The sequence below is a fragment of the Oryctolagus cuniculus genome, chromosome 1 (assembly GCF_964237555.1).
Source record: "Oryctolagus cuniculus chromosome 1, mOryCun1.1, whole genome shotgun sequence".
Classification (NCBI taxonomy): Eukaryota; Metazoa; Chordata; class Mammalia; order Lagomorpha; family Leporidae; genus Oryctolagus; species Oryctolagus cuniculus.
In genome coordinates this window covers 234,512,252-234,536,868 of record NC_091432.1, presented here as the reverse complement: position 1 = coordinate 234,536,868, position 24,617 = coordinate 234,512,252, and the positions used below count along the sequence as shown (strand labels likewise).

At 64.4% G+C, this 24,617-nt stretch overlaps 1 protein-coding gene across 5 annotated transcripts in view; it reads right to left on the bottom strand.

Annotated features, from left to right (window-relative positions):
- The window catches only part of NTNG2 (netrin G2), a 54,236-nt gene that overhangs the window by 19,913 nt on the left and 9,706 nt on the right, over nt 1-24,617 (bottom strand). For all 5 annotated transcript variants that reach the window (XM_051835344.2, XM_051835343.2, XM_070058334.1 and 2 more), the window contains exon 4: nt 9,630-10,273. In XM_051835344.2, coding sequence (XP_051691304.2) covers nt 9,630-10,273 — 644 coding nt within the window. The remainder of the gene's footprint in view (nt 1-9,629; nt 10,274-24,617) is intronic.

Here is a 24,617-nt window from a genome sequence, read left to right as displayed (position 1 = left end):
GTGGCCCGCGTTCTCCTCCTATCCCAGAGGGCCCTGGGCAGGATGAAGTCGTCTCTGGGTGCTCCCCAGGCAGACCAGTCTCCTAGGCACACAGCCGCCCCCCCAGCCCCCACCCCCCACACACGGCCCCCTCCTTCCGCTGTGGCCCGCGTTCTCCTCCTATCCCAGAGGGCCCTGGGCAGGATGAAGTCATCTCTGGGTGCTCCCCAGGCAGGCCAGCCTCCTAGGCACACAGCCGCCCCCCAGCCCCCACCCCCACGGCCCCCTCCTTCCGCTGTGGCCCGCGTTCTCCTCTTATCCCAGAGGGCCCTGGGCAGGATGAAGTCCACGAAATAAGCCAGCAGGCCGCAGCCGTCCATGGTTCACCAGACGCTCACTCTTGGGCGGGCGCCGTGCAACCTTACCCAACCCCCCATGAAAACCCAGAAACAGCTCTGCCCATTTCACAGATGAGAAGGGGAGATTCCTGCAGGCCGGGGGCAGGGTGGAAGGGGCGGGCTCTGAAGCCAGACCTCTCCCCGTGTTGATTCCTGCCAACTCCACTTGGGGAATAAAGGCCGGGGAAGGGCCATGGAGCCAGACCCACTGCGTGCCGGCTGCCATGGCCTCGGCTGAGGAAATGCACCCACAGGGGCGGGAAGAACCTCCCTGTGCCAGGCCCTGCCAGTTCCTGCCAGCCCCTGCGCCCAGGCTGGGTGGGGGCCCCTCCTGGCCAGGCCCTGCCCTCCTTCCCGGATACGTCCCCTTCACCCTCGGGATCAGTTTTCTCAAGAAACCGTTTTCTGAATTTGACCTTCAAGAACCATCAATCTCAGCAGAGAGCCACCCCCAGGCCGCCTGACCCCTACACAGCAGTTTTCGGCTCATCCATCAGAATGCATTATTTAGTCATGAGCAGAGGGACAGTGCCAGGCCGGCCGATGACGACGGGGCACTCAGACCTCTGCGGCCCCCGCCCCGCCCATCACAGCCCATGGTTTTAACTCTTCATGTGGCTCCACAGATGGGAGGGAGAGGGAGGGAGGGAGAGAGGGAGACAGCCAGAGCGGGGGGGGGGGGGGCAGAGAGGGAGAGGGAGGGAGAGAGAGAAGCTGAGTCAGCAGCCGAGTTCTGGCCCGGGGCCCTGGGCTGATTTCCCAGGTGACCTTGAACAAGTCACTTTTCCAGGTCTCAGACCTGTCGGTTTCACACCTCGGAAGGGTGGATAACGGCTTAGATGCTCAGCCTTGCTAGTTGATTTTCTGTGAGCGCCTAACACGCTGTCTGGCACGCAGCAGGCTCTCTGTCTGCTGAGGGAGGGAGGTTGGCACTGCGGCCGGCCCAAGCGGCTGCCCAGGTAAAGGCCCACGAGCGCCAGTGAGAGGCTCAGCGCAGGGGCCGGCGGAGCTGCCCCCCCCCCCCCCCCGCGCATGTTATCATCGGCTGTAACACGGCTGCTATCCCTGCTGGTCAACAAGTGACAGGGATGGGCAGAGGGAGGAGGCGGGGCTCCCAGGAGCACAGCTTAGCCCAAGCCTCCAGCCCCCAGCCCCAAGGGCAGCCCCTCACCCACGCCGGCGGCAGCAGCTCCCCCCGCAGACACGGTGGAGCAGGTCCCCACCGGGTCCTGACCGATCCAGCACCTGGCTACACCTGAACTTTAGATAAAAGACTTGTGATTGTACAGGCATAGCCAGTATACTATCTGGGACACTTGCACTAAAAGAATCATTCTCTGTTTATCTGAAGTTGAAATTTAATTGGGCAGCCTGGATATCACCTGGCGGCCGCACCTGCGCCCCAGCTCACCTGAGCGGCTCCCTGGTTCCCTGACCCCTTGTGTGGCAGCCTGGACTGGGGCACCCCATCTCCCCACTGGAAGCTGAGGACGGGGGCCATAGCCACCCTCCTGCTCCCCTAATGAGCTGTTCGTTTCTGGGAGTGGGGGGAGCCCATCCCAGACCACCCAGGTTCTTGGGGAGATGGGAATCATGGCAGGCCCACCCCGGGGCCCTACAGCCACACGCAGGACAGCAGGGCACTGGCCCGAGCCAGGCTGCAGCGTGCCCTGCCCTGCAGGGAGAGGCAGGCAGTGCCGGGAGATGCCGGCAGGGGCACCATCTGGGCCCAAGCCTGGCACTGGTGCACCACGAAAATCGTGAGCCGAGCCCGTCCCCTCCCTGCGAGAGGAGCAGGGTGTCTGGAGCGTCTCCCAGACGGGAGGCCGGTGGAATGTAGGTCACCTACTGGCTGCCAGAAACTGATGTCACCCAGTCCTCGGGAGAGAGGCAGGGAGCGCTGGGTCTGGGTAAGGCAGCGGCAGGGGTGAGGCTGGACGGGAGGAGGTCCAGCCCGGGGGGACTCAGCGCACTCATGGCGACCCCTGAGAAATGGGGTGCAGAGGTCAGGGCCAGGCAGAACCAGTCCCCTTCTCCCCAGGGCTGGTCACTCACACCTGCTCCCTATGTGTGTGACCCCTGGCCGTGGTCCTGACCCCTGGCAGGTCAAAGAGAGCAGCAGTAAGCAGCGCCGTGTGTCCGAGCTCTCTTGCTGGACCGAGCACTCATCTTGGGGTTGAGGCTGTCCCTGGGGACAGGCGCTGGGGTGCAGCGGCTGACCAACATGTGCACTGAGGTCAGCATCCCTTATCAGAGCGTGGGTTTGAGCCCCATCTGCTCCACTTCCGACCCAGCTTCCTGCTAATGCATCTGGAGAGGCAGAGGAGGATGGCTCAAGTGTTTGACCCCTGACCCTTCATGGGAAACCAGAATGGGATTCTGGGCTCCTGGCTTCACCTTGGCCCAGATCTGGCTGTTGAGGCCACTTGGGGAGTGACCAGCAGGTGGAAGATCCCTCCTTCTCCCCCTCCCCCTCCCTCTCCCTCTCTGCCTTTCAAATAAATAAAACCTTTTTAAAAAATGCTTCTAGGTTTAGGAGGTTGCAAACCCCACATCCCACATCCTGGGGCCGGGGACGCTGGCGTGAGGCAGCTGTGGTCTGCAGGGCTGGGGACGCTGGTGTCACCATGGACACCTCTTTCTGGAGGGGATCCTGAATCCAGGGCTGGGCCTGCACCACCACGCGGAGGGCTGTGGCTGTGGAGGGGGCAGGAGGGTCATGTGAGAGGTGGCCCAAGGGCCTCCCGTCCCCAGCCAGTGGGTTCTGCCCTGGGGTCGGCCAGTGGCCTCCTGCAGCCGCTCGCCCCAGGCTGACCCCGGCTGTGATGAAAAGCCAGGCCTAGGGGTCCTGGTCTCCTCCTTGTGGGGTTGAGGACAGACTGTGGCCTTGGCTGGGACAAAGCAGTGGCCATAGCTGGAGCAGGAAATAGCCAGGAGAGGCCGTAGGGTACGTGGGGTACGTGGGGTCACGGTGGGGGAGCCCGGGGCGGGAAGTGGACTTCCTGCTACTAACGGGGTGGGGGAAGGGGGCTCCTAGGTGCTGGGGGCTTGAGACCGGCTGGGTCCAAAGGCTGCAGAGCCTGACCTGAGACCCCGGGCAAGGGGGACCTGAGCTCGGAGCTGGGGGGGGGGGGCCCTCTGAGGGAACACGGCTGCGCCGGCTGCTGCTCCACCCAGAAGGCAATCAGGCTAGCAATTGAGTTCATGGCTGAAATCAGATTTGAGCTTCCGCACGAAGTCCCTTTCTAAGTGCTTTAACATACATCACCTCCCCGCTCTGCCAATAAAGCCTGTTAGCCCGGGCACAGGCAGCAGCCAGGAGGCTGCATGGGCCGGTGGGGGGGGGGAGGGGTGGCGGCACAGGTGGGCACCGGCGCTAGAGGGGCCACAGTGGGGACCGCCAAGGCCTGCAGAGCGACCCAGCCCCAGCATTAAGGGAAAGGCCCAAACGGAGGGCAAGAGGCAGGAGCTGGGTGTGACAGTGGCGGTGACGGGGTGCAGGCCTGCCAGCACCCATACTCCTGTCTTTTCTTCTCCGGAAAGAGTTCGCGTGAGACTTGCTTGCTCACGTAGTTCACTCACTCATGAACGTATGCACGCGTGGGCCGGCGTCTTGCAGACACGGCTGCCGTGGGTTTGAGAAAGCTCCCTAGGGAAGGGGCCACGGCAGGCAGGGCAGGAGGGGAGACAGTCAGCTCCCGGGAGTCTGTCTTCTGGGGGCAGGGTACGGGGGTCTCCTAGGGCCCTGCTCAGGCCACGGGGGTAGGTGGGGGAGGCAGCCAGGGGTCCCGGGGCGGCAGGCGCCCAAGCTCAGAGTGGGCCGAGGGGATCGGGTGAGACACGCTGAGCGCCCCCAGGGCCAGGGCAGTGGCGCCAGGACCCCTGTTGAGCCCGAGTTTTTGCTGGGGCCTCTGTCGGCCTGGGGTTGGCTTGTGAGTGGGCGTGCGGTGCCCAGGAGCCCAGGCGTGTGTGTGGGGGGGTGAGGGTGGGGGTGCACCTGCAGTATGTTGCGGGTGTGTGACGCCAGAGCCTATGGGAGCGTGTGCAGCCCGCAGCAGGACACAGAAGGCAGTGGCTATGAATCGGGTCCGCCTGGCCCAGGGCCCCTCCCCAGCCAAGGGGCAGGAGCCAACACCAGGGCCTGCTGAGGGCTCTGCCTCCTGCGCCACCCCCCCCCCCGAGCTGTCCGGCCCAGGCCCTGCCAGCCCCAGTCATGGCTGCACGGGCCTCTTAAGTGACAGAGCTTCAGATGGAGTTCAGAAGCCTGCCAGGGGCTGGGCTGGGCGGCTGGCGGGACCACCCTTGGCCGGGGTCACTTTGAGTCTTTCCTGGAGAGAGCCAGACATGAGCCAGGACCCCAGTATGCCCCGGGCCACAGACCCTCGTCCCCTGAGCGAGCCATGCCCCCATTCAGGGGCCAGCAGCACGTGCCGCACACTGGAGCCCCCGAGCTCACCCGCGGGTCCTCAGATAATCCTCAGGGCAGTAGGATCCCATTAGACAGGTAGGAAAACTGAGGCCTGGGGGACCTCAAGAGCCTTTCCCCGGGCCATAAAATGGCCAGTGCAGAGTCGGAGCCCCAGCGCGGGCTGCCCCTGGACACCAGGATGCACCCCTCTGACCCTGACTCTTGACAGAGACCTCTGAGATGCTAGGGCGCACCTGGGGTCTCTGGAAGGTGCTAGAAGCGAGGGTTCTGGTCTGATCCACACACCGTGTCCAGCCCTCTGCCTGCTCCAGACTCCACCCCAGGCTGACCACTCCCCTGCCTTCCCTGCTGCCCCGCCCCAGCATCACCAATCCTTCTAGATTGTTCCGTCAGAACGCTCCGCCAGCACTCTGGCCCCATCTCCCTGCCCCCCTTCAGAGCCAAACTTCAGAAGCCTCCTCCCCCCTTATTCATGCGTTGAGATTTTACCCTTAACCCACCCTCCGATGGCATCTACCCTGGGCTCTCCCACACCTGCTCCGGACAAGGTCACGTCTGAGCTGCCTGTTGCCAAGGCCGTGGACCCACCTGTGTGGACCCCTGGGCAGCACTGGACGCGAGACCGCTGTGTGACAGCACTGCTCCCGCCTGCCCGGGGCTCCGCCTGCCCTGCGCTCTGCCTCCTCGCCCCAGCGTCTGGCACTCTGTGCACGGTCGGGGCTCTCCCGGTGGCCCTGCCACCCCTCACAGCATCGGCTGTCATTTCTGAGCCTGTGCTTTGCCCCCGATGCCCCCAGGGCATCTCACGACCACAGAGCCAAAGCAGGACGCGGCCCGACTGGAGAAGTTTGTCAGCTTCCCCTGGAACAAAGCAACAAAGCGCACCACTACCGTAGGAGCTGCCCGTCACACCCGAGCTCTACCCAGGAGAGCGAAGGCAGGGTCCCCAGAATTGTCCTGGCCTGGGAGCCATCCCAGCCCCCTTCAACAGGGGCTGGGTGAGCAGCCACGGCCACGCAGAGTGTCCGTGTCTGCAGGTACACCCCTTGACCACAGGCTGGGCAGAGACACTTGTAGGACAATCAATGTCCCTTGCAGGACATTTCCAAAAAGACAAAGCTCCGAGTAGCTGCTGACAGCCTGGGTGCAGGAGAGCATTCTCGGGGAGGTGGGGGGGGGGTGTTCCATGATCTCTTAATGGGTACCCCAGAAGGTCCCTTTGACAGCATGAAAAAGCACCTGCACAAATTTCAGAAGCCTCCGCCCCCTGGTACAACCCAGGCACAACCCCTGTCCACCCAGCGTCCCGCACGGGAGAGCTGCAGGCCCCGGGACGCCTCCTGTGCCCCCATGGCTGCCGCCCCCTCTGCCCCCAAGGCCCGCCCCCCACCTCACAGCACCTGCCTGAGCTGCCCCGCAGCAGCCCAGCGCTCTAAGCCTCAGCATCCATGCCCCGCCCCCTCCCTGCCCACAGTCCGGCGGTGGCTGTCGCCAGGCCGAGAGCAGGAGGACCAGCCCCTCCCGCGGCCACTGCCAGCTCTCCTCTGCCCTCCCAGCCGCAGGGCGGGTCATGCGACCTTTTCAGAAGGCACCTGGCGCCTGTCCACTGAGGGCCTCCGCACCTGCTCCGGCTCCCGGACCTGGCTCCCCCGAGGGCCCTCCCCCCCGCCAGGGTCCAGTCTCAGGTTGGTGCGAGCTCTCCCCTCGTGTTCCCCAGGTTCCTCCTCCCAGCACCTGCCGTGCTTTCTGGTTATTGAATGGATTTATTCCCTCCCAGCGGCAGAGCAGGTGCCTGTTAGGCGTTGAACTGTGCCCCCCACAGACACATGGAAATAGGGTCTTTGTGGGCAGAGGTAAGGGACAAGCAGGGCCTTCATCCAAAATGACTGGCATCATCCTACAAAGACACAGGCAGACCCCAGACCCCAGAGGGCAACCAGCCAGAGGACGACGGGGCAGAGAGCCCACCGGTGTCTACAAGGCAAGGAGTGCCAGGGACGGCCGGCAGCCCCCAGAAGCAGGGGCAGAGGCCTGGGCTGGCCCCTCCCCTGCAGGCTGCACAGCCAGCAACACCTTGACCTTGGGTCTCCGGCCCTCCTGGTCAGCCCCACGGCCATGGCCACGGGGGAGCCCCCACGTTCTGCAGCGGGCGGTGCGCTGGGCCGGTCGGGAGGCTTGGGTGCTCAGCACACTTGCACCTGCGTTTCAGGGATGCCCTTCCGGTCCATACCCCCTCCTAGGAGACCAGGGGCCCTGGGAGAAGGCCCTCGGGGCTGCCTGGGATCGGGGGTTCTCTCTCCACTGGATGGTGGCAGCTGTACTTCCCGTCCACGGCTCTCAGCACGCCTCCTGGATCACCCCATTTAAACCCCAGGGTTCCTCCACTCCTGGGGGCGGGAGGGGGACACATGCCCAGGGCCACAGCTAACCCAGGATTTGCACCTGGACAGTCTGATGTGGAGGCCGTCCGTGTGGCTGTGAGCGTGGCGAGACACCGTCCTCGCGTGTCTAAGTGACCAGCTCAGCACCCCAGGTCCATGCACAACGCCCACCTACAGAGCTTTCACATCACCCTACAGAACCTGTCCCCTTTCGTCACCGGCTTCCCATGGTGCTCCCTGGTCATCAGCACGCTGCCTGTCTCTGAGCTTGCCTGTTCCAGGGCCTTGCAGACGTGGGACCACACAGAGTGCATCCTCGGGTGACCTGCTGCCTCCGCTGAACCCAACGCCCCACGGTTTGTGTGTGGTACAGGTGTCAGGATGTCCCTCCTTTTAAAGGCTGAACAATATTCCGTTGTGTGGGCAGCCTCTTGTTGTCCGCCCACTCGCCTGCGGGTGGACAAGTGGGCTGTGTCCACTGTTTCATGAACACAGGTGTGCAAATAGCTGTTCCGATCCTGGCTTTGCATCCTCCCGGGGATGTAGCTCGGGGTGCAATGTCGGGGTCAGATGGCCATTCTATGTTTCATCTTTCTGGATCAGGGGCCAGAAAAATCCTTGCATCCCAAGGGCAGAGGTCATGGGGAGGACCAGCAGCCAAAAGCCTTGGCTTCCACAACCGTGCCTACAGATCCAGTGTTTTCCAGAATATTCCTGAGTGTCAATATCCTATCCCTGGGGCAGGCATTCAGCCCAGGGATTTAGACGCTCACACCGGACACGGGAGTGCCTGGGCCCAGCTGCTGGCCCTGGCTCCTGACTGCAGCTTCCTGCCCATGCAGACCTTGGGAGGCAAAGCGTGAGAGCTCAGGGACCGGGCTCCTGCCACTCGTGTGAGAAACCTGCACTGAGTTCCTGGCTCCCAGTCCTGGCCACTGCAGCTGTCTGGGGCATGAGCCAGCCAGCGGAACTTGCTTTCTTGCTGTGTGTGCATGTGTGTGTGTGCATGTGTGTGCATGTGTGTGCGTGTGTGTGCATGTGTGTGTGTGTGTGTGTATAAACCTTGCACCTCTGTCAGGGTCTGAATCGCAGCTCCCGTCTGTGCACCTGTTCCTTCCCCACCTGCCACCTGGAGCCCGACTCCCGCCCCAGGAACAACGCGCCGCTGCCTTTGTCCACCCGTTCACATGCACAGGGAAGTGAGGGAGAACACAGACGCGAGCTGGAAAGGAGAGCCCTCGCCGGCCCTGCCCACCTGCCCGGCAGGCGCCCCACCACCTCTCCCCGCGGCGAGACGAGGCTCCTCCACAAACGTCTACCCGAGATGCAGAAACCATGCACACAAGCCTAGCGGCTCTTACAGGAACAGGACTGTGCTGTACACACCACACGCTGAAGAGCTTTCCCACCAGGGCAGCCGGCACGCCGGCCGTCCCACCGGCTCTGGGCGCCTGCACCTGCCAAGGCTCTGCTCCCAGCCCTGACCCCCAGCGACCTCGGGTCTCACTCTGCCCTGCTTCAGCCTGCCCCACCCTCTCACATCGCTGTTTTATTTAACTTTTCTTTGTAAGTGCACACAACAAGCCAGGCGCTGTTCTGGGTGCTCCACTGACGCCCACTCACGGCACCCACGAGGAAGGTGCGGTCGGCAGCCACCCCACTTTCCACCCAGCTCAGGGACGAGGCCCCCACCCCTGCTGGAAGCACACGACCCATGGTCACCCACAGCCTCAGCACTGCTGGGCGTCCAGGGCCGGTTCCACCCCTCATGATGGTCTCTGGCCACAAACCCTCAAACCGTCACCTCCAGGCCCATGCAGCAGGCCTGGGGTGCCCACGCCCAAAGAATGGTGTGGCCTGGCCCAGCTCCGGGGGGACCACCTCTGACCTCGGGGCTGCTCGGACAGTCTGTTTGCAGGGCTCTTGAGCCACTCCGGGGAGTTTATATTAACCACGTGACTTCCGGGAAAGGGGGCTGCGGCCCACGTGGGAGCAGCCTGAGCCTTGGAGGCCAGCCACACGGGCAGTCGGTCCCGCCTCTGACATCAAACCCTGGCTCCCACGGCCCGGGGGGCCTCCCTGCTTGGTGACACTGCACACGTGTGGTCACCGGCCGCTGCCCGAGGCACCTGCTCCCGTTGCTGGTTTTCACTGGTATCTTTTCATTCCAGTGGATCGAAACCATGAGCTCCACTGAGTTCTTGGAGTCACATCGGGCGAGGGACTGAGCCTCAGGGTGGTCCTGTGCACAAGCCCAGGGGGTCAGCGGACAGCTACCCAGCCTCCCCTGCACATCAGCGCCAGGCTCGCTCCTGGCCCTGCACTCACACCGTCCAGCCACACCCACGCGCTCCAGGCCTCCCGAGGGCTCCAGGAATGCGCACACGACCCCAGGTGCCCCGGGGCCAGGCCGGTCCCGCCCCTCCCGCCCCCAGCCCGTACCTGCCAATGACCTCGATGTTGGAGATGGCATAGAAGTACTTGTAGAGGTTCTCGCGCTGCACGTAGGTGCCGCCCAGCGCCGGGCGCAGCAGCCGCATGCGCAGATCCGTGAGCGTGAAGAACTCCTTGAGGCCCTTGGCGCTCTCCAGGCGCGTGTAGAGGTTGTCCATGTTGCGCAGGTCGGGGCCCGCGAAGATGGCGAAGCGGTCCCGCACCTCGAAGCGCACGTGCTTCTCCTTCTTGGAGCCCGCCCAGCGCGAGTACTCCTCCGTGCAGAGCACCCGGTGCGCGCTGGAGGAGGACATGTCGCGGGCGCGCCGGGCCGACATGCCGAAGGCCTCCATGCAGTCCTCCGCGTAGAACTGGTAGGGCTGCCACGTGCGCCCATTGTCCAGCGACTTCTCCAGCACCATGACCGTGGGCCGGCCGTACTCGAAGGTCACCACCACGTCGTCCGTGAGCTCCACGCTCTTGTTCCAGGACAGGGTGATGTTGGCCTCCAGCGGGCTGGGGTAGCGGCTCCATGTGATGCTCTGCCAGTAGGTGACCAGCCCCTCGTCCTCCTTGTCCAGCATGAGCCGGGGCGGGTGGGCCAGGTCCGGGTTGGAGGCGTCACATTCGTTGCTGCACAGGTAGGGGTTCTCCTGCAGTGGACAGAGAAGGGCAGGGTGGGCACGGGCCGCTCCCACCCATGTCGGGGAGGCCGCCCGGCTGTCACAGAGCCCACGTGGCATCAGTGGGAGGAGTCCTCCCGTGGGCACTTTGTGCCCCCTTCCCCGGGGTACTCAGCTTCTCAGCTGTGCTGAGTGCCACCAGAAGGGCGAGTCGTTAATCCCTTCTCCAGAGTTGCCCAGGGAGGGGCCGGCACTGTGGCACAGCAGGCAAAGCCGCCGCCTGCAGCGCCAGCATCCCATGTGGGCGCCGGTTCAGGTCCTGGCTGCTCCATTTCTGATCCAGCTCTCTGCTATGACCTGGGAAAGCAGTAGAGGATGGCCCAAGTCCTTGGACCCTGCACCCACGTGGGAGACCCGGAAGAAGCTCCTAGCTCCTGGCTCCTGGCCCGGCCCTGGCCGTTGTGGCCATCTGGGGAGTGAACCAGTGGATGGAAGATCTCTCTGTCACTCTTTCAAATCAATCTTTGAAACAAAAACAAAAAACAAAGTCCCCTTAGCTCCCTATTACCTAGGGGATGGAAGGTTCCCGACCCTGGTCCCCCTGCCCCTGCCACGTGACACAGTTGCTGAGCCCCCCTGGGGGGCTCGGCTTGGCTGAGCCCTGACCCTGTGAGCCCCGCCCGTCCCCGCCTCGGGGCCTTGGCTGCCTCAGAAGTCCCCACTCACATGCTCGACCCTTCAGACACCCCCGATGCCAAGATGCCCCCGAGCCCTTAAACGGTACCATTGGGCGGGGGAACCCTTCGGGGAACTGGGGGCACCCTCCCAACCTGCACGCTCTGCCCCGCCTCCATGTGGCAGCTCCCACATCACATGCTGGACCATAAACCGGTCAACGCGGGGAGCTGCCCCGGCAGACGGTCAAACCTGACGCAGGGTCGCGGCAGCCCTGACTGGCAGCCAGCCCGTCCACACTTGCTCTTGGCATCAGAGGGGTCGCTCTGCGGGAGCCTCAGCCGGGGCTCCGCACCCACCCAGGGCAGGAGCGTCGGACGTGAAGCGAGTCCTCGCCCACAGTCAGCCTCCTGAGGCCCCCCACCCTGAGGATTGCAGGGCACTGCCCCTCGCTTCCTGCCTCTCCTCCCACCCCACCTGCCAGCACCCCCCCTCCCGTCTCCCTGCGCCCCCACCCCCACCTGGGAGGCGGCAGCCCCCTCACCTGGCCCAGCAGTGGCCAGCTATGAGCTCCATTCCCCGTGTCTGGACCGTTGTGGGGACTCAGCCCAGAGACCCGGGGCTGCCCCCCACATACACCCAGGGTCCGAGGGGTGCAGAGGCAGGGCCGGGGCCTTCCCAGGTCAGGGGCCCTGCTCTGTGGGCCACTGACACTGCACGGGCAGCACAGGCGGACCCCCGACGAGCCAGCTCAGCTCTGTGCAAACCTAAAAGCGTTGTGAAGGAGAGTGGACACACACATGCACACACGTACACACACACACGTGTACACACATGCACACACACGTACACGCGTACATACACACACATACACACGCACAACACCGTCACAGACTGCCACACGCCACCACAGACGTTAGCCCTGTGTGCTGAACGCCGCAGGTGTGTGTGCGGAGACAAAGTGGCCTGCGTGGGAGCTGAAGCCGCCCACTCTCAGACGAGCCACAGGGCGCCCTCGGCGGGAGTGCGCGCTGCCTTCTGAGGGCTGAGCCCGCTCCCTGCTGCCCGCCTCCCCCCAGGCGGCTCACCTAAGGCCGCGGGCTTTGATCCCCAGACCCCCCCAGGGCCCCTCAGTGGGCACAGCTGCCCTGGCGTCCACCGAAGCAGGCCGCACAAAGCCCTCCGTGACCAAAATAGCTCTGACCTCAATCCCCCGTGGCCAGCGTCCCCTGAGCCCGGCCTGAACCACTGGCTCCTGCTGCCCCTGGAGTCCAACACGTGTTGAACAGACGGGGCCCAGGGCAGCGCAGGGCTGGCCCAGGCCTTCCTGAGGGGCGCGGTCCTCGTGAGGTCGAGCCTGCTCCTCACGCACACCACGGCGCCCCGTGGAGGGGCCGGGCTCAGGCGTGGGGGGCTGAGCTTCCTCACATCCTGGCCAGTGATGGGGGTGGCTGGGAGGTTCCCTGCGGGTGGCCGTAGGCTGCAGAGGCCACCGGGGCTGCAGTGGACAGGTGCGGCCCAGAGGGACCCCCAGCTCTCCGCAGCCGGGCAGGTGCCCTGGGTACTCACATGGTTCGTCCCCGGCTCTGGCCCCTGCTGCCTCCCCAGGATGGAACTGTGTGCCCCAGCCCCATTCTCCGTGTGCGGCTGGGTCAGGGCCAGCGTCCTTCACCTCCAGGGCTGTGGGGCCACACGTCTCTGGGGTTTGTGCCTGAGCTAAGTCAATACCTCATCCCAGGCCAGCAAGGGAGACGGGGAGGGAGGAAGGGCTCAGGGGGTGGCACTGCACTGTGAGGTTATTTTGCAGTGGCTCCCGATGGGACCTCTCCCAAGAGCCTGGCTTCTCCATACGCTGACACCAGGGGCCGTCACGCCGCCTCTGCCTTCCTGCCTCTGGAGGGCTCCTCCCAGCCCAGTGCTGGGGACTCTGTCCATCCCCACATGCCTGTCCCCCATCCCCGCCCAAGTCATTCTCCCTCCTCCTGGTTTGCAGACCCCCACCCCCACTCCGTGCACCTCCTCCAGGCAGCCCTCCCTCCCTGGCTCAGTCTTTGAATCCAGTGCCCCTGGCGTCAGCCACAGAGCTGGGAGCGTGCTGACATGGGGCATTGTGCACTGAGGGCTCCCATAGCCACTCACTAAGTCACACTCGTCATGATCATAATCGAGTGCTTCGAAGAGCGCGCGGAAAATGGAATCAAAAGCTAAGTTTAGGGGCCAGCGCTGTGGCGTAGCGGGTAAAGCCACCGCCTGCAGTGCCGGCATCCCATGTGGGTGCCGATTTGAGACCCGGCTGCTCCACTTCTGATCCAGCTCTCTGCTGTGGCCTGGGAAAGCAGTAGAAGATGGCCCAAGTGCTTTGGCTCCTGCACCTACATGGGAGACCTGGAAGAAGCTCCTGGCTTTGGGTTGGCCCAGCTCCGGCCATTATGGCCGTTTGGGGAGTGAACCAGTGGATGAAGACCTCTTTCTCTGTCTCTCTCCCTCTCCTATCTGCAACTCTACCTTTCAAATAAATAAATAAATCTTTAAAATAAAAAATTTTTAAAAGCTAAGTTTATATGGGTGCAAAACAAAATTTTGAAATCCTGCACAATTTTTCCTGACAACACATTTCCATGAAGTTCCTGGAGTATCCCTGTATTAGCCAAAACCTTTTCGCAGAATAATTATATTACCTTATCTCGTATTAAGTGTCAATTCGAGGCCTGTCCATCTCAGCCGCTGTGAGTCACCGACGTCACCCTTCTGCTGTCCTTGTCCCCTCCCTTACCCCCCTGCCACCTGCCTGTCCTCCTGGTGGTCCCCATGGTGGGGGAGGGGCACGTGGGATCCCTGAAGGCCCCAGCTGCGTCCCAGCTGCCCATCACCGGGAAGACTGACACAGCTGGCTATGCCAGGAGACGGGGGCTCCGACCCGGCCGCCTCAGAGCTGGCGGGGGCCCGCGGGCGGCCCAGAGCAGATGGCGAGGACTAATGAACCAGCCTGCGTGCCGCCCAGCCCCGTGCCTGCCGTGGAGCGAGCGGCTCCAACAGCGAGCTCGGTGAATAAGTCCCAGGCCACGGCCAAGCTTGCTTCTCTACTCTCTACTGCAAACCTCCCTCCCGCCGGCCTCAGGTCTGGAGCTCGACTGAGCCACAGAGGGGCGCGGGGTGTGTGCCCCGCTGCAGGCAGCATCTGGGCCGAACCCGCCGCCCTCCCCAAGGGGGAGGTCCCAAGGATGGAGTTGGGTATGCAAAGCCCTGTTTCCCCTCTTGCCCCTGACCCCAGGACGGCCCCGGTGAGAGCCGGTGAGGCTTCCCAGGGTCTCTGGGGGTGACGCCTCCTCCAGGAGGGCCGCCTGACACGTGACAGTCACAGTGAAGGGGCCCGGCCTGGGGAGCGAAGTGGGGGTGTCCAGGGCAGCCCCGAAGCCCACCTTGGGCATCCTGGAAACAGAGTGCTTCCGTAAGCACTTCCTGAGTGCCAGCCCCCCGCTGAGTGCCTTGCGTTGGCCCCAGAATAACATAACCGACAACGACGGCTCCCACCATCTCCCTGCGACCCTGGGCCCGTGTCCCCTGTCGGGACCCCTTTATCTGAGTCTGCAGCCGTCAAGGAAATGGGGTCGAGGGCCCTGGTCCCATCCCAGCTCTATCCTTCCAGGCTGTGGGCCGGAGGAAGTCACTTCCATCCTGGTCTCTGGGTTCTCACCCGGTGTCACGTGAGTGGGCGTGGACGGAATCCCCCAGGGCAGCGGTCATTACCCACCAGCGGCTGGACACACGCCGGCCTGGGGACCTCTTGGCCAGAACCGCCATCTGTGAGTGGGGAGGCCCAGGCTGTCCAGCGCTGCCAGCTTGGAGCTGCGGTGGCTGCTGCCCCGTGAGTGCCGTGCCAGTGGCCAGGGGGTGGGTGCCATCTCACGTCCTCGTCACAGGCAGACACACCCACCCCCTGGACTCCACGGGCCCCAACCTGAGGCGTCCCGCGAAACCACACGCCTTGTGCCTGCTCGTCCCCAGGCAGGCACACAGAGGCAAGCCACCTGGGAGGCCAGGCAGTGTAGCCCAAAGGGTGGAGGCAGGAGTGGCCAGCAGGCACCTGCAGCTGTAGAGGTCCCGGGGAGGGAGGGGCGGGACGAGCCCCCCTCCCGCACAGCCAGCAGGAGACCCCGGCGTGCAGTGTTCTGCAGAGAAACATTTACGCCACACTTTTGAAACCCCAGGAAGGTCTCTTAAATGCTTTCTTTTATGTATTTTCTGTACGCAAGGTACAGTTGTAAGTCAGAGGCCAGGTTGTAAACAGCGTAGACAAGCTGCAGGCAAAAAAATATAATTGAATGGGAAAGCGAACTGTCAGCAGGGACCGAGGCGGCCGTGCCCGGGGCCGGGAGCGGAGGGGGGAGTCTGGCTCCGTGAGCCCCCAGGCCCCTCCCCAGGGGCTCCGGAACTGGAAGGCAGGGCAGTAACTGACTTCGCCAGGCCCAGCCTCCCAGCCGGAACCGTGCCGGGCACAGGCTCCTAGCAGCTGAGCCTCTATCCGGGGTTCTGGTGGTTGGCACCGTGGCAGGCCAGTCCTCACCAGCCACACACCACCAGCCCGGGCGACTCACCCAGTGTTCTTGGAACCTGGTAGGATCCAGGACACGGTGCCCCCCACCAGCAGCTTAAGTTGAAGGAAGTGGAGGACCCAGCAGAAGCGGGGAGGGGGGTGTCCTCCAGGACCCTGCCCTGCCCTTGCCCCACGCAGGGGGTTGGGAGCCCCTCACTGCACCCAGAGGAAGGCAGTGTCTGTGGTCCCAAGTCACAGAGAAGCATCCAAACCCGCTTCACCGCCAGTTCCGTGCCGCTGTCATCCAGACTTCTCCGCAGTGACAGTCCGGTGTCCCCACTTCTCTGGGGCAGGGTGCGGCCCCTGAGGGCAGCCACTGCCTCCGTCCCCAGCCCCTGGCCGGCCTGGCCCTGGGGACATGGTGCAGGTGGACTGCAGGGCAGCTGAGGCTGCTGACGCTGCCGGGGGCCGGGCTGTGGATTCCAGCGAGGACCGCGTGGCAAGCACAGGGCCCGGCCGCTTCAGCAAGCCACTAGACCCAGCCCGGCACCCTCTGAGCCTGCCCTGCACCTCATCCCACAGGACAGGACGCTGACCGGGCTCCCGGCAGGTGGGACCTTTTCCTCCACAATCCATGCACACAGACGCGACTGTCAGAAAGACCTCAACTTCTGCAGTCAGAAGCCCCATTTGAAACCACCCATCACCCAGAGGGGAAGGGACATGGCCGTCCCCAGTCCGTGCCACCTGCACAGACTCCGATCCCCCCGGGTGCAGACAGCTGTCTCTCTGCCCCATGCACCACCCAGAGGCACGCAGGCAGGCCCGGGGAGCAGCTTAGCAGCTGACAGATTTTTGGGAACCTGTCTGCCGAGTTGTCACCCGTGTGTGGGCAGCACCTGCTCCTGGTCCCCAACACTTGGGGGCTGGGAGAGGAGCAGGGGGAGGGGCAGCTGGCCTCCTCTCCCCTCCCCCCACCTTGCAGGATGTTAGGGACTTGGGGACAGGTGGAAAATCTGTGATAGCCCTCCCTTGAGGGCTGGGACCCAGGGGACGTCCCCAGCACCACGTGTGAGTTCGCCCCCTCGACACTGACACCGCAAAGTCCCTCGGATCCCGGCGGCTGGGGAGGAACGGGACTCCAGGGAGAGAGTGAGGGTGCCGGGGGAATTCTCCCTAACAAATGATTTCCTCTTTATGGGTAAGAAAAGTTGCAGTGGGCATCAATTATTAACAGGGCGGAAACGGAGATTCTGCTCCGAGCCGCGTCTAATTCTGGCTGCCCCCTCCCCAGCTCCGCGCTAGCTCGCTCTGATTCTCCCTGCGGCTCCCGGCCCCCGGCCCCTCCCCTTCCCTCTCTTCCCGAAGACGCCCTGGGCGGGAGCAAGGTCACCTGCTCGCTCCTGCAGCGGCTCCAGCTGCAGCCGCCCCCCTCGGGAACGCGTTTTCATTTTCTCTCTTTTCTCTCATTGGAGTGATTTTCCTCCCAGCCCCAGCCAATTCCCGGGGCAGGGGAAGGCCAATGTCCGCGGGGGGCCCAGGGCTCGGTCACCCCAGCGGCCACACTCACGGGCATCCCCTAGGTAGATGGCCCCCTTGACACAGCGTCCCAAGCTGCCTCCCAAACGTGCCCCAGCCTGAGTGCGACTCCAGCGAGCACCTCACTTTGCAGGTATGCAGGGCCGTCTCCACTCTGCAACACGGCCCACCGTGATCTGGCAGGAAACAGAGCACCGAGACCTCTCGGTGCTTCCCTTCCCCCCCTGCCCACAACTTTCCTCCTTCCAGAACCTTCTGTGATTGACAGGCGACTCAAGAAGGGCAAGCACTGGGACTCAACCTCCTTGGGATCCCCCTCCCCTGCAAAGGGACGTTTGCAAACATTGCCAAAGCAACACAGGGTCTTGACAGTGGCTCCCAGGGCCCTGTGGGTCCTGGGGAGCAGCCTGGGGCGGGGTAGATGCCCTGGGGCAGCTCCCTGAGCCCCCCAGCTCTCCTCACCCGGCTGGGGCTTCCCCAGCACACCTGCTGCGGGGCCTGGGATGCTCGGGGTGAGCTGTGGCATGAGCCAGGCTCAGAGGACGAGGGGGAGGTGCCTCCACCTTGCGGCCGGCGGTCCTGCCAAGGCTCTGACTAGGCAAGGGTTAATCTCTCCAGGAATTTAAAACTGAATGCTTAAAAAAATTAAAACAAAATAAAAAAGAAGGCTGCATCTGCTTGGCCCTGGGCATATGGGGCTCCTTCCCACAGCCAGATTTCCAGGAATGCTTCCCAGGGAAATTCTGTCCCCATGGGACCGCCGGTGCCAAGCCCTGCTGCCCCCGAGGGGGCTGGGGGCGCTGCAGCCCCCACACCTGTGCCACGCAGGGTGGGCAGCGGCAGGCAGCCGGGAGGGGTACTGGTACAGTCTTGGTGCCGACCTGTGCTCCCCAGTGAGGCTGTAAACAGTTTCTAATTGATTCCAGGAGAGAGGGAGGCTGGGCGGGCCGAGCTCTAAGCTCTCCTCCTCCCTTGCAGGAGGCTGGAGACCTCAAAACCTCCCCCACCAGAGCCAGGGAGCACCTGGGGCAGCTGCGTCCCCCCCCCGCCCCCCCATCTTCCTCCCCTTCCCTCTCCCCCTCCCTCTCCGCCTCCTCCTCTCCTTCCTCCTCCCTCTCCCCCTCCCCCTTCTCCCCTCCCCTCCCCCCTTCTCCTCCTCCTCCTGGTCTTCTTCCCCCTCTCCCTCCCCCCCCCCACCAGGCTCAACCTGTTCACCCTGGGAGCCGCCTGCCTGGCAGCTGGCCCAGCCCCACGCTGATGCCGGCTGATGCCCGACGCCCCCTCTTCCTGCCCACGCCACTCCCCACACAGCTCAGCGTTTTTATGGAGCACTTTTTGCAAAAGTAAATATGAGGGAAGAAGGAGGCTGGAGAGAGGACAGCAAGAAGGGAGAGGGCTGGGCAGCCGGCGAGGAAGAGGAAGCGCGCAAAGTGCAGTATCGATCGGAGGAGATGCCTGGAGAGGCCCGCGCCCTGCTCTTTAAAAGCCTGTGCGGGCGCGGGCAGACGCGGGCGGGTGGCCTCCCGAAGCGGCCGCAGCCCGCATGAATATTGCATCAGGGATGCAGGGAGGGAGGCTCGGGTTCATTGCCGGGCTGGGCGGGGGGCGCAGGGCACTGCCCCTCCTCAGACTGCACCCCGGAGTCTGGGGCAGGTGGGGGGCTCAGTCAGAGGAGGGGCTCTGCGAGGGGCTGGCGTGGCTGCTGGTGTCAGCCCCCTGAGCCTCCCGCCCCTGCCCTTGGTCATCCATCAGCCCTGCTGAGTCCCAAGCCCCACCTGGGGGAGTGCAGACCCCTGCACCTTGCTCCCCACCCCACCGCAGCATCCAGTGTGCACCCTGCCTGCCTGCACTGCCTCTGGGAGATCCCCCGTGGCCACCGACCACGTGCCTGGGAGACTCCTTAGGAAGACATCTCTGGGTCTGCCCCACACCTGGGCACACCTGGGCTCTCGGCCGGGGGCGGAGGAGGTGGGGCTGGACTGGCAGCGGTTCATCGATTGGTTCATTCACTTGTTCGTCAGCTCTTCCTGAAAGCAGCCCAGGAGAAGCCGCTCTTGGACTTGGCTGCCCGTCTAAACACCTGGGAGGGGCTGGGATGATGACTTGCCCACACCCAGAGGCCAGCCATCTACTCCACCCGGAAGGGAAGGGAACTCCAACTGCCCGCCCCTGCAGGTGGCTTGGGGGGCTGTTGCAGCCGATCCCCGTCTGCGCCCCACTGTACAGGTGAGGGAGCCGGGCCCCAGGTTGTCCGTCTGGTAACCTGGTGAGCACTAGCCATGGACAGGTGGGGTCCCTCGTGGCTCGGTCCCCGTGAACGGCACGGACAGCAGGGGCCAGGGGGGAGCTGGCTGGGCGCTCGGGAAGCCTCCCCAGGGCTTGGGTGCACTGGCTTCGAGGAGACGCCTGAGATGGGCCCAGCCACAGGTGCAGGGTGCCGCGGGGAGCACGGGGTTAATGCGCAAGGCTGGGCTGGGAGCAGGTGAGGAGCAGGGAGCTGTGACATTTCGCAGCTGCAGGCAGGGCCTGGCTTCTGGCTGGCAGAGCGGCCCCTTCCAGGACCAGAGATCAAAGGCCTGGCAGAGAGCGAGGAGCCGGCACCCTCGGCACCCAGGACGGCAGCGCGAGGACAGAGGCGGCTTCTGCGGGCGGGGGCGGGCGGGGCCTCTCCCCTCTGATCCTCTAAGATGCTTAGGGCTGGGCGGGAACGGGGAGGGGGCAATTCTCACCCTGGGCTTGGCGCTGGGACCACCTCCCCAAGAGCCTGCTGCAGCCGGGCAGGGGCCGGGCGGGGGGCGGCAACAGCTCTCCAAGAGGCGCCCGTGACCCTGGGCCTGCTGCCCTGCGAGGCCCAGCCGGGACGGTTTTCTGTGCTGGAGGGGCCGGGCCAGCAGGAAGGGCAGCCCGGCTGGGCCTCTGCGTTCCCTGAGCAGGTGAGGGCGCAGGCACCAGCGCCGCCCCCTGCCGCTCCCCTCTATTTTTAGGTCTCTTATTGCCCCCCCCCCCCCGAAAAACAGATCAGCTTCCTCCAGGCAAAGCCATTGCTGCCGTCCCCAGAGCTGGTGCCGGCAGACATGAAATAAGCGAATTATCAGATAAGTGGCTCAGCAGACTCCGTGGTGTCTCAAGGGGCAGGGGGTGGAGAAACTCTGCCATCACTCCTCCTCCCCAGCCCTCCGGCTGGGGCTGAGGGGGAGGGCCAGGCGGCACGTACACACACGTACACACACGCCGGAGCCGGCCACGCCCACCTCCCAGGCTGTCAGCAAAGCAGCTTAGGAGCAGAGCCCCGCCACCGGGAACTCAGGGGCCGGGAGAACGGCCGGGCTTCTCTGCTTAGAAGCTGTGTGACCTCAGGCAAGTGGCTTAACCTCTCTGAATCTCCGATGCTCTGTATGTGAAGCAGATAGGAACACAAGCTTAAGCAGGCATCAGTTGAGTGCTTGGTATACAGTAGGCACTCAATACATGCGAGCTGATGGAGGAGGTGGGATGAAGCTCGCAGGGAGGAGCTCAGGTTGCCATTTTGCAGCTAGGAAACCCGCAGCCCAGAAGGGGGAAGAGCCTCGCCCCAGGCCACGCAGGAGCCGGCCCTGCACAGCACCAGCCACAGAGCCGGCGCCAGGGGCTTCCGCTTGGACCAGGGTGGGGACGGCAGGGACAAGGTGCCCTCTGGCCAGCTGGCTCCTCTCCCTGCTGCTGCCACCTGCCTTCAGCCACTCTTGATCCCCCGGCAGGAGGGGACATCAAACCCTGCCATCCCCCAGGGCCACCGTCCACTCTGCACGGTGCCCGGGGCGGGGTGGGGGGAGGCGTCGATCCTGGACTCCTCGTCACCTCTGCTGCCCCCTGGGGAGGGCCCGCTCACCCCCCAGCTCCCTTCACTTCGCCGGCCTGGACAAAGGACCTGGGCAGCAGAGGGAGGCAGATAGGGGCCGAGGAGACAGCCAGACAGGAGCTGGGTCACGGTCACGGAGACAGGCCGAGGGGCGGCCCGGACCCCCTGCCCCCATCCCCTGCACCAGGGTTAGATCTGGATGGCGCCAGAGACGGGGGGACTCAACCGCAGCCCTCCTTCCCAGGGACCCCCTCTGAGGCCGCCGCAGCCTGAGATCCCAGCCCTGCTGACTCCCGGTGCCCTGCTGCGGGGCAGGCAGGGTGGCAGTGGCTGAGGCCCGGGACGCAGCTCTCAGCCTTGGCTGTGCAAACTCGGCCACGTGTCTCCGCCCCTCTGAGTCTCTGTCCTATTCCCGTCTCAGAGTCGTCGAAGGATACAGAGCTACGCAGGCCGAGCACTCGGCACCACGCCTGGGCCTCCTGAGGACTCGCCAGCCAGCACCCGGCCCCCGGGCCTGTCTGGTGCCCCAGGACAGTTGCACGTGCTAACGGGCAGCGGTCGCCCACTTCCCCACCACCGCCCTGTCCTGCCTCGTGTCTGGGGCCACCTTTCCCGGGGCCGCCTCTGCCGGGAGGCTATAGCTCGCAGGTGTCCCCTGGGGGGGCCATGAGAACCAGCTCTGGGCCGCACCTGCGTCCCCAGGGCGACGTCCGTGACAGCTCACCTACGCAGGCCGGAGAGCGGACAGGAAGACCCTGCGAGAGCAGCTCGGCCCCCCGCTGGCTGCAGGTGCATCCAGGCAGGCGGCCCACGCCCCTTACGCACGCACACTGCCGTGCAGGGGCCAACCCGGGGCAGCAGTGCCGGGGTCTCCTGTCCCCGGGCTCTGGCCCACGGCGCCCACCGCCTGCCATGGCGCATGGTGGCTTAGGGAAGCTGCCCCACCGCTCTGGGCCTCGGTGTCCCCAGCGGGAAGTGAGGGGTTGGGACTCCACAGCAGGGGTACGCTGTGGTCCCGGGAGCCCCGATGGGATGGGGTTCTCAGGGCCACCCGCAGCCGACTCCAGTGGCCCCCTTGCCCTGCGCACTGTGGTCTAGACGTCGGGGTTTTCCTGGTCCCAGACAAGCTCTCACAGTCCTGCTAAGACGACGGACTACAGTGTCAGCATTTATTTAGCACCTACTGCATGCAAGCACTACCACCAAGGGCAAAGGTGGGGGATGGGTGGGGAGGAGTGGATGCTGGAGAGATATTTGGGGACCAGAGGAAGCCACAGTGTCCCCCCCCTCCTCCGTCACCCTCTCTGAGAGACAAAATCAGCATCCCAGCCTGGAAGCTATGGCAGGGAAGAGGCGGGGGAGGGAGGGAGGGTGAGCACTTGGACTTCTTGTCCCCCGGCCTCACCGCGGCACGGTCACAGAATGCCAGGGACCTGAGTTGAAGCCTGGAGCCCATCACACAGTATTGCAGCCTCAGTTTTGCCATCTGTAAAATGGGCATGATAGGGTGCTGGTGACTGCTCCCCTGCAGGACAGTCGGCAGAGATCTGAGCCAGTGGCCGGCTGAGTTTTGATGAGGGCGCCACAAGTATTTAAGGGGGAAAGAATGGCCACAAAGCATGCTGGGAAATCTGGGAGTCCCCCTGCCAAAGAGCTTCCCCCAGCTCCACATACAAAGATGACTCAGAACCGACCAAAACCGGAACGCCGGGGCAGGGGCTCGGCTGGCGGTCAGGACGCTGGCTGGGACGGCCGGGTCCCACTTCAGAGTTTCTGCCGTCAGTTTCCGGCTGAGCTCCGGGTTCCAGCTCTCTGCTACCGCGCCCCCCGGGACGCAGCATGTGATGGCTCCAGCACTGGGTCCCCGCCACCCACGCCAGGGAGACCCGGATGGAGCCGCTGGCTCCTGGCTCTGGCCTCAGCTAGTGTAGACATTTGGGGAGTGAACCAGCAAATGGGGCTCTTCCTGTCTCCCTCCCCCCACCACCAAGTAAATAAATGAATGAATAATGGAAAGTTTAAGAGATCTAAATACTTCCAGAACTGAAGCTGTAACCGCGTGGCCTTGGATTTAGCAACGATTTCTTCGGTGTGATGCCAAAAGCGCAGGCAATGAAAGAAAACGTAGATGGGGTGTGATTAAGACCCAAAGCTCCTGTGCACCAAGGGGCACAGAAAGAGTGCACAGGAGTCCACAGGAAGCAGGAAGCCTTCCCAGGTGGCCATTGGATAAGGACCTAGGGTCCATCATATATAAAGAGCTCCTGCGACTCAACAACAAAGAAAACCCAGTTCAACAGCAGGCAAAGGCCATGGGTTGCCCAGTCCCCGAGGAGGACAGGAACATCCAGCGAGCCCAGGAGGCGACCTCAGCATCACTGCCCATCGGGCGATCAGATCTAGAGCAGAAGAATGAAAGAGAAAGACGGAAAGCCACGAGGGCCAGCCAGGAGGCGGCGAAGCCGGAACCCCTGGGCACTGCCGAGCAGGCATGAAACGGCGTGGCCTCTGTGGAAACAGTTTTCAGGTTTCCCTGAAGTGCGACACGGCGTCACCACGGGACCCCACCATTCCACCCCAGGGCCTGTCCCTGCACTCGCCCGCTCCCTGCAACATCACCCACGGAAGCTCCGGCACACAAGCTGGCCAAGCGTCCACCGCCCGATAAACGGACCAAGAAAACGGTGTCTGTCCACACGAGGGAATCCGACGCAGCCCGGAACAGGAGCGAGGCGCCCACCCGAGCTACGGCTCGCAGCAGCCCCAAAGCGCCACGCTGTGCGAAAGGACGGACTCAGAGAGCCACGCCTGCACCGGGCAGCTCCCGGAGAGGAAGCCGACCGGAGGGGGCCGGGGGCTGGGGGAGCGGCCGCGGTGGCCCCGGGTTGCCGTCGGGAGAGCCGTGAGGGCTGCGGGACACTGCGAGTGCCGTCCGTGCCGCCGGACCGTGCACGGGAGCACTTCCAAAGCGGCAAACCTCACGTGGGCCGTGTTTTACCGCAACAACAAGGATCTGCTCCAGGTTGTGACGGATTCTCTCAAGTGCTCAGTGCCACGCGGGGCCCCGCAGCTGGAATCCCACCCTGCGCCTGCGATCCGTCTGGGTCCCCCAGACTCCCCGGATGGGTGCGGCGAGCACCCAGGCATCACGAAGCGATCCACTCAGCCAAGCCCCGTGGCCGGGGGGTGGGGGGAGAAGGTCTCCGTCCGCGGGGCCAGGACTTGCAGCTCCGGGAAACGGACACCTGCCCTCGGCATCCCCTCTCCTCCGAGCCCACCGCGGCCCACGGGGTCATCTCCGGTCTGGGACTCCCTGCTCTCGACCCCTGCACGACCTTGTGGAGGGGAAGAAAGACCCCGGGCACCCCTTGGGCGCCCCACCCCTTCCCGGTCCTGTCTCGCGACATCCCCATTTCCAGATGGGAAAACTCGGATCCGGAGCCCCCACCCGCCCCAGCCCAGGGCCCCAGTTCTCATCCACAGCATGGCGGGGCTGCTGGTCCCCTGCCTGCCTCCCCACACGGCCTGGGAGGTGGGGGCCCGGGGAGAGGGGCCAGGCAGGCTGGAGCCTGGATCACTCCCTCCACCATGCTCTGCCCCCGGAAGCCCTCCCCCAGCCTCTGGCTTGCCTGCGGCCCTCCTCTGGGTCTCTGGGCCTAAACCCACCCCCTTGGCAGAGTCAGAGCCGGGAACGGCCTGGGATCTTCCCGCCGTCTGGTCCCCTGCGAGGGTTCACCAGGCAACACCTGTCCCAGGCTGGCCCCGCCTCGGGCGGGCGTTTGGAGTCT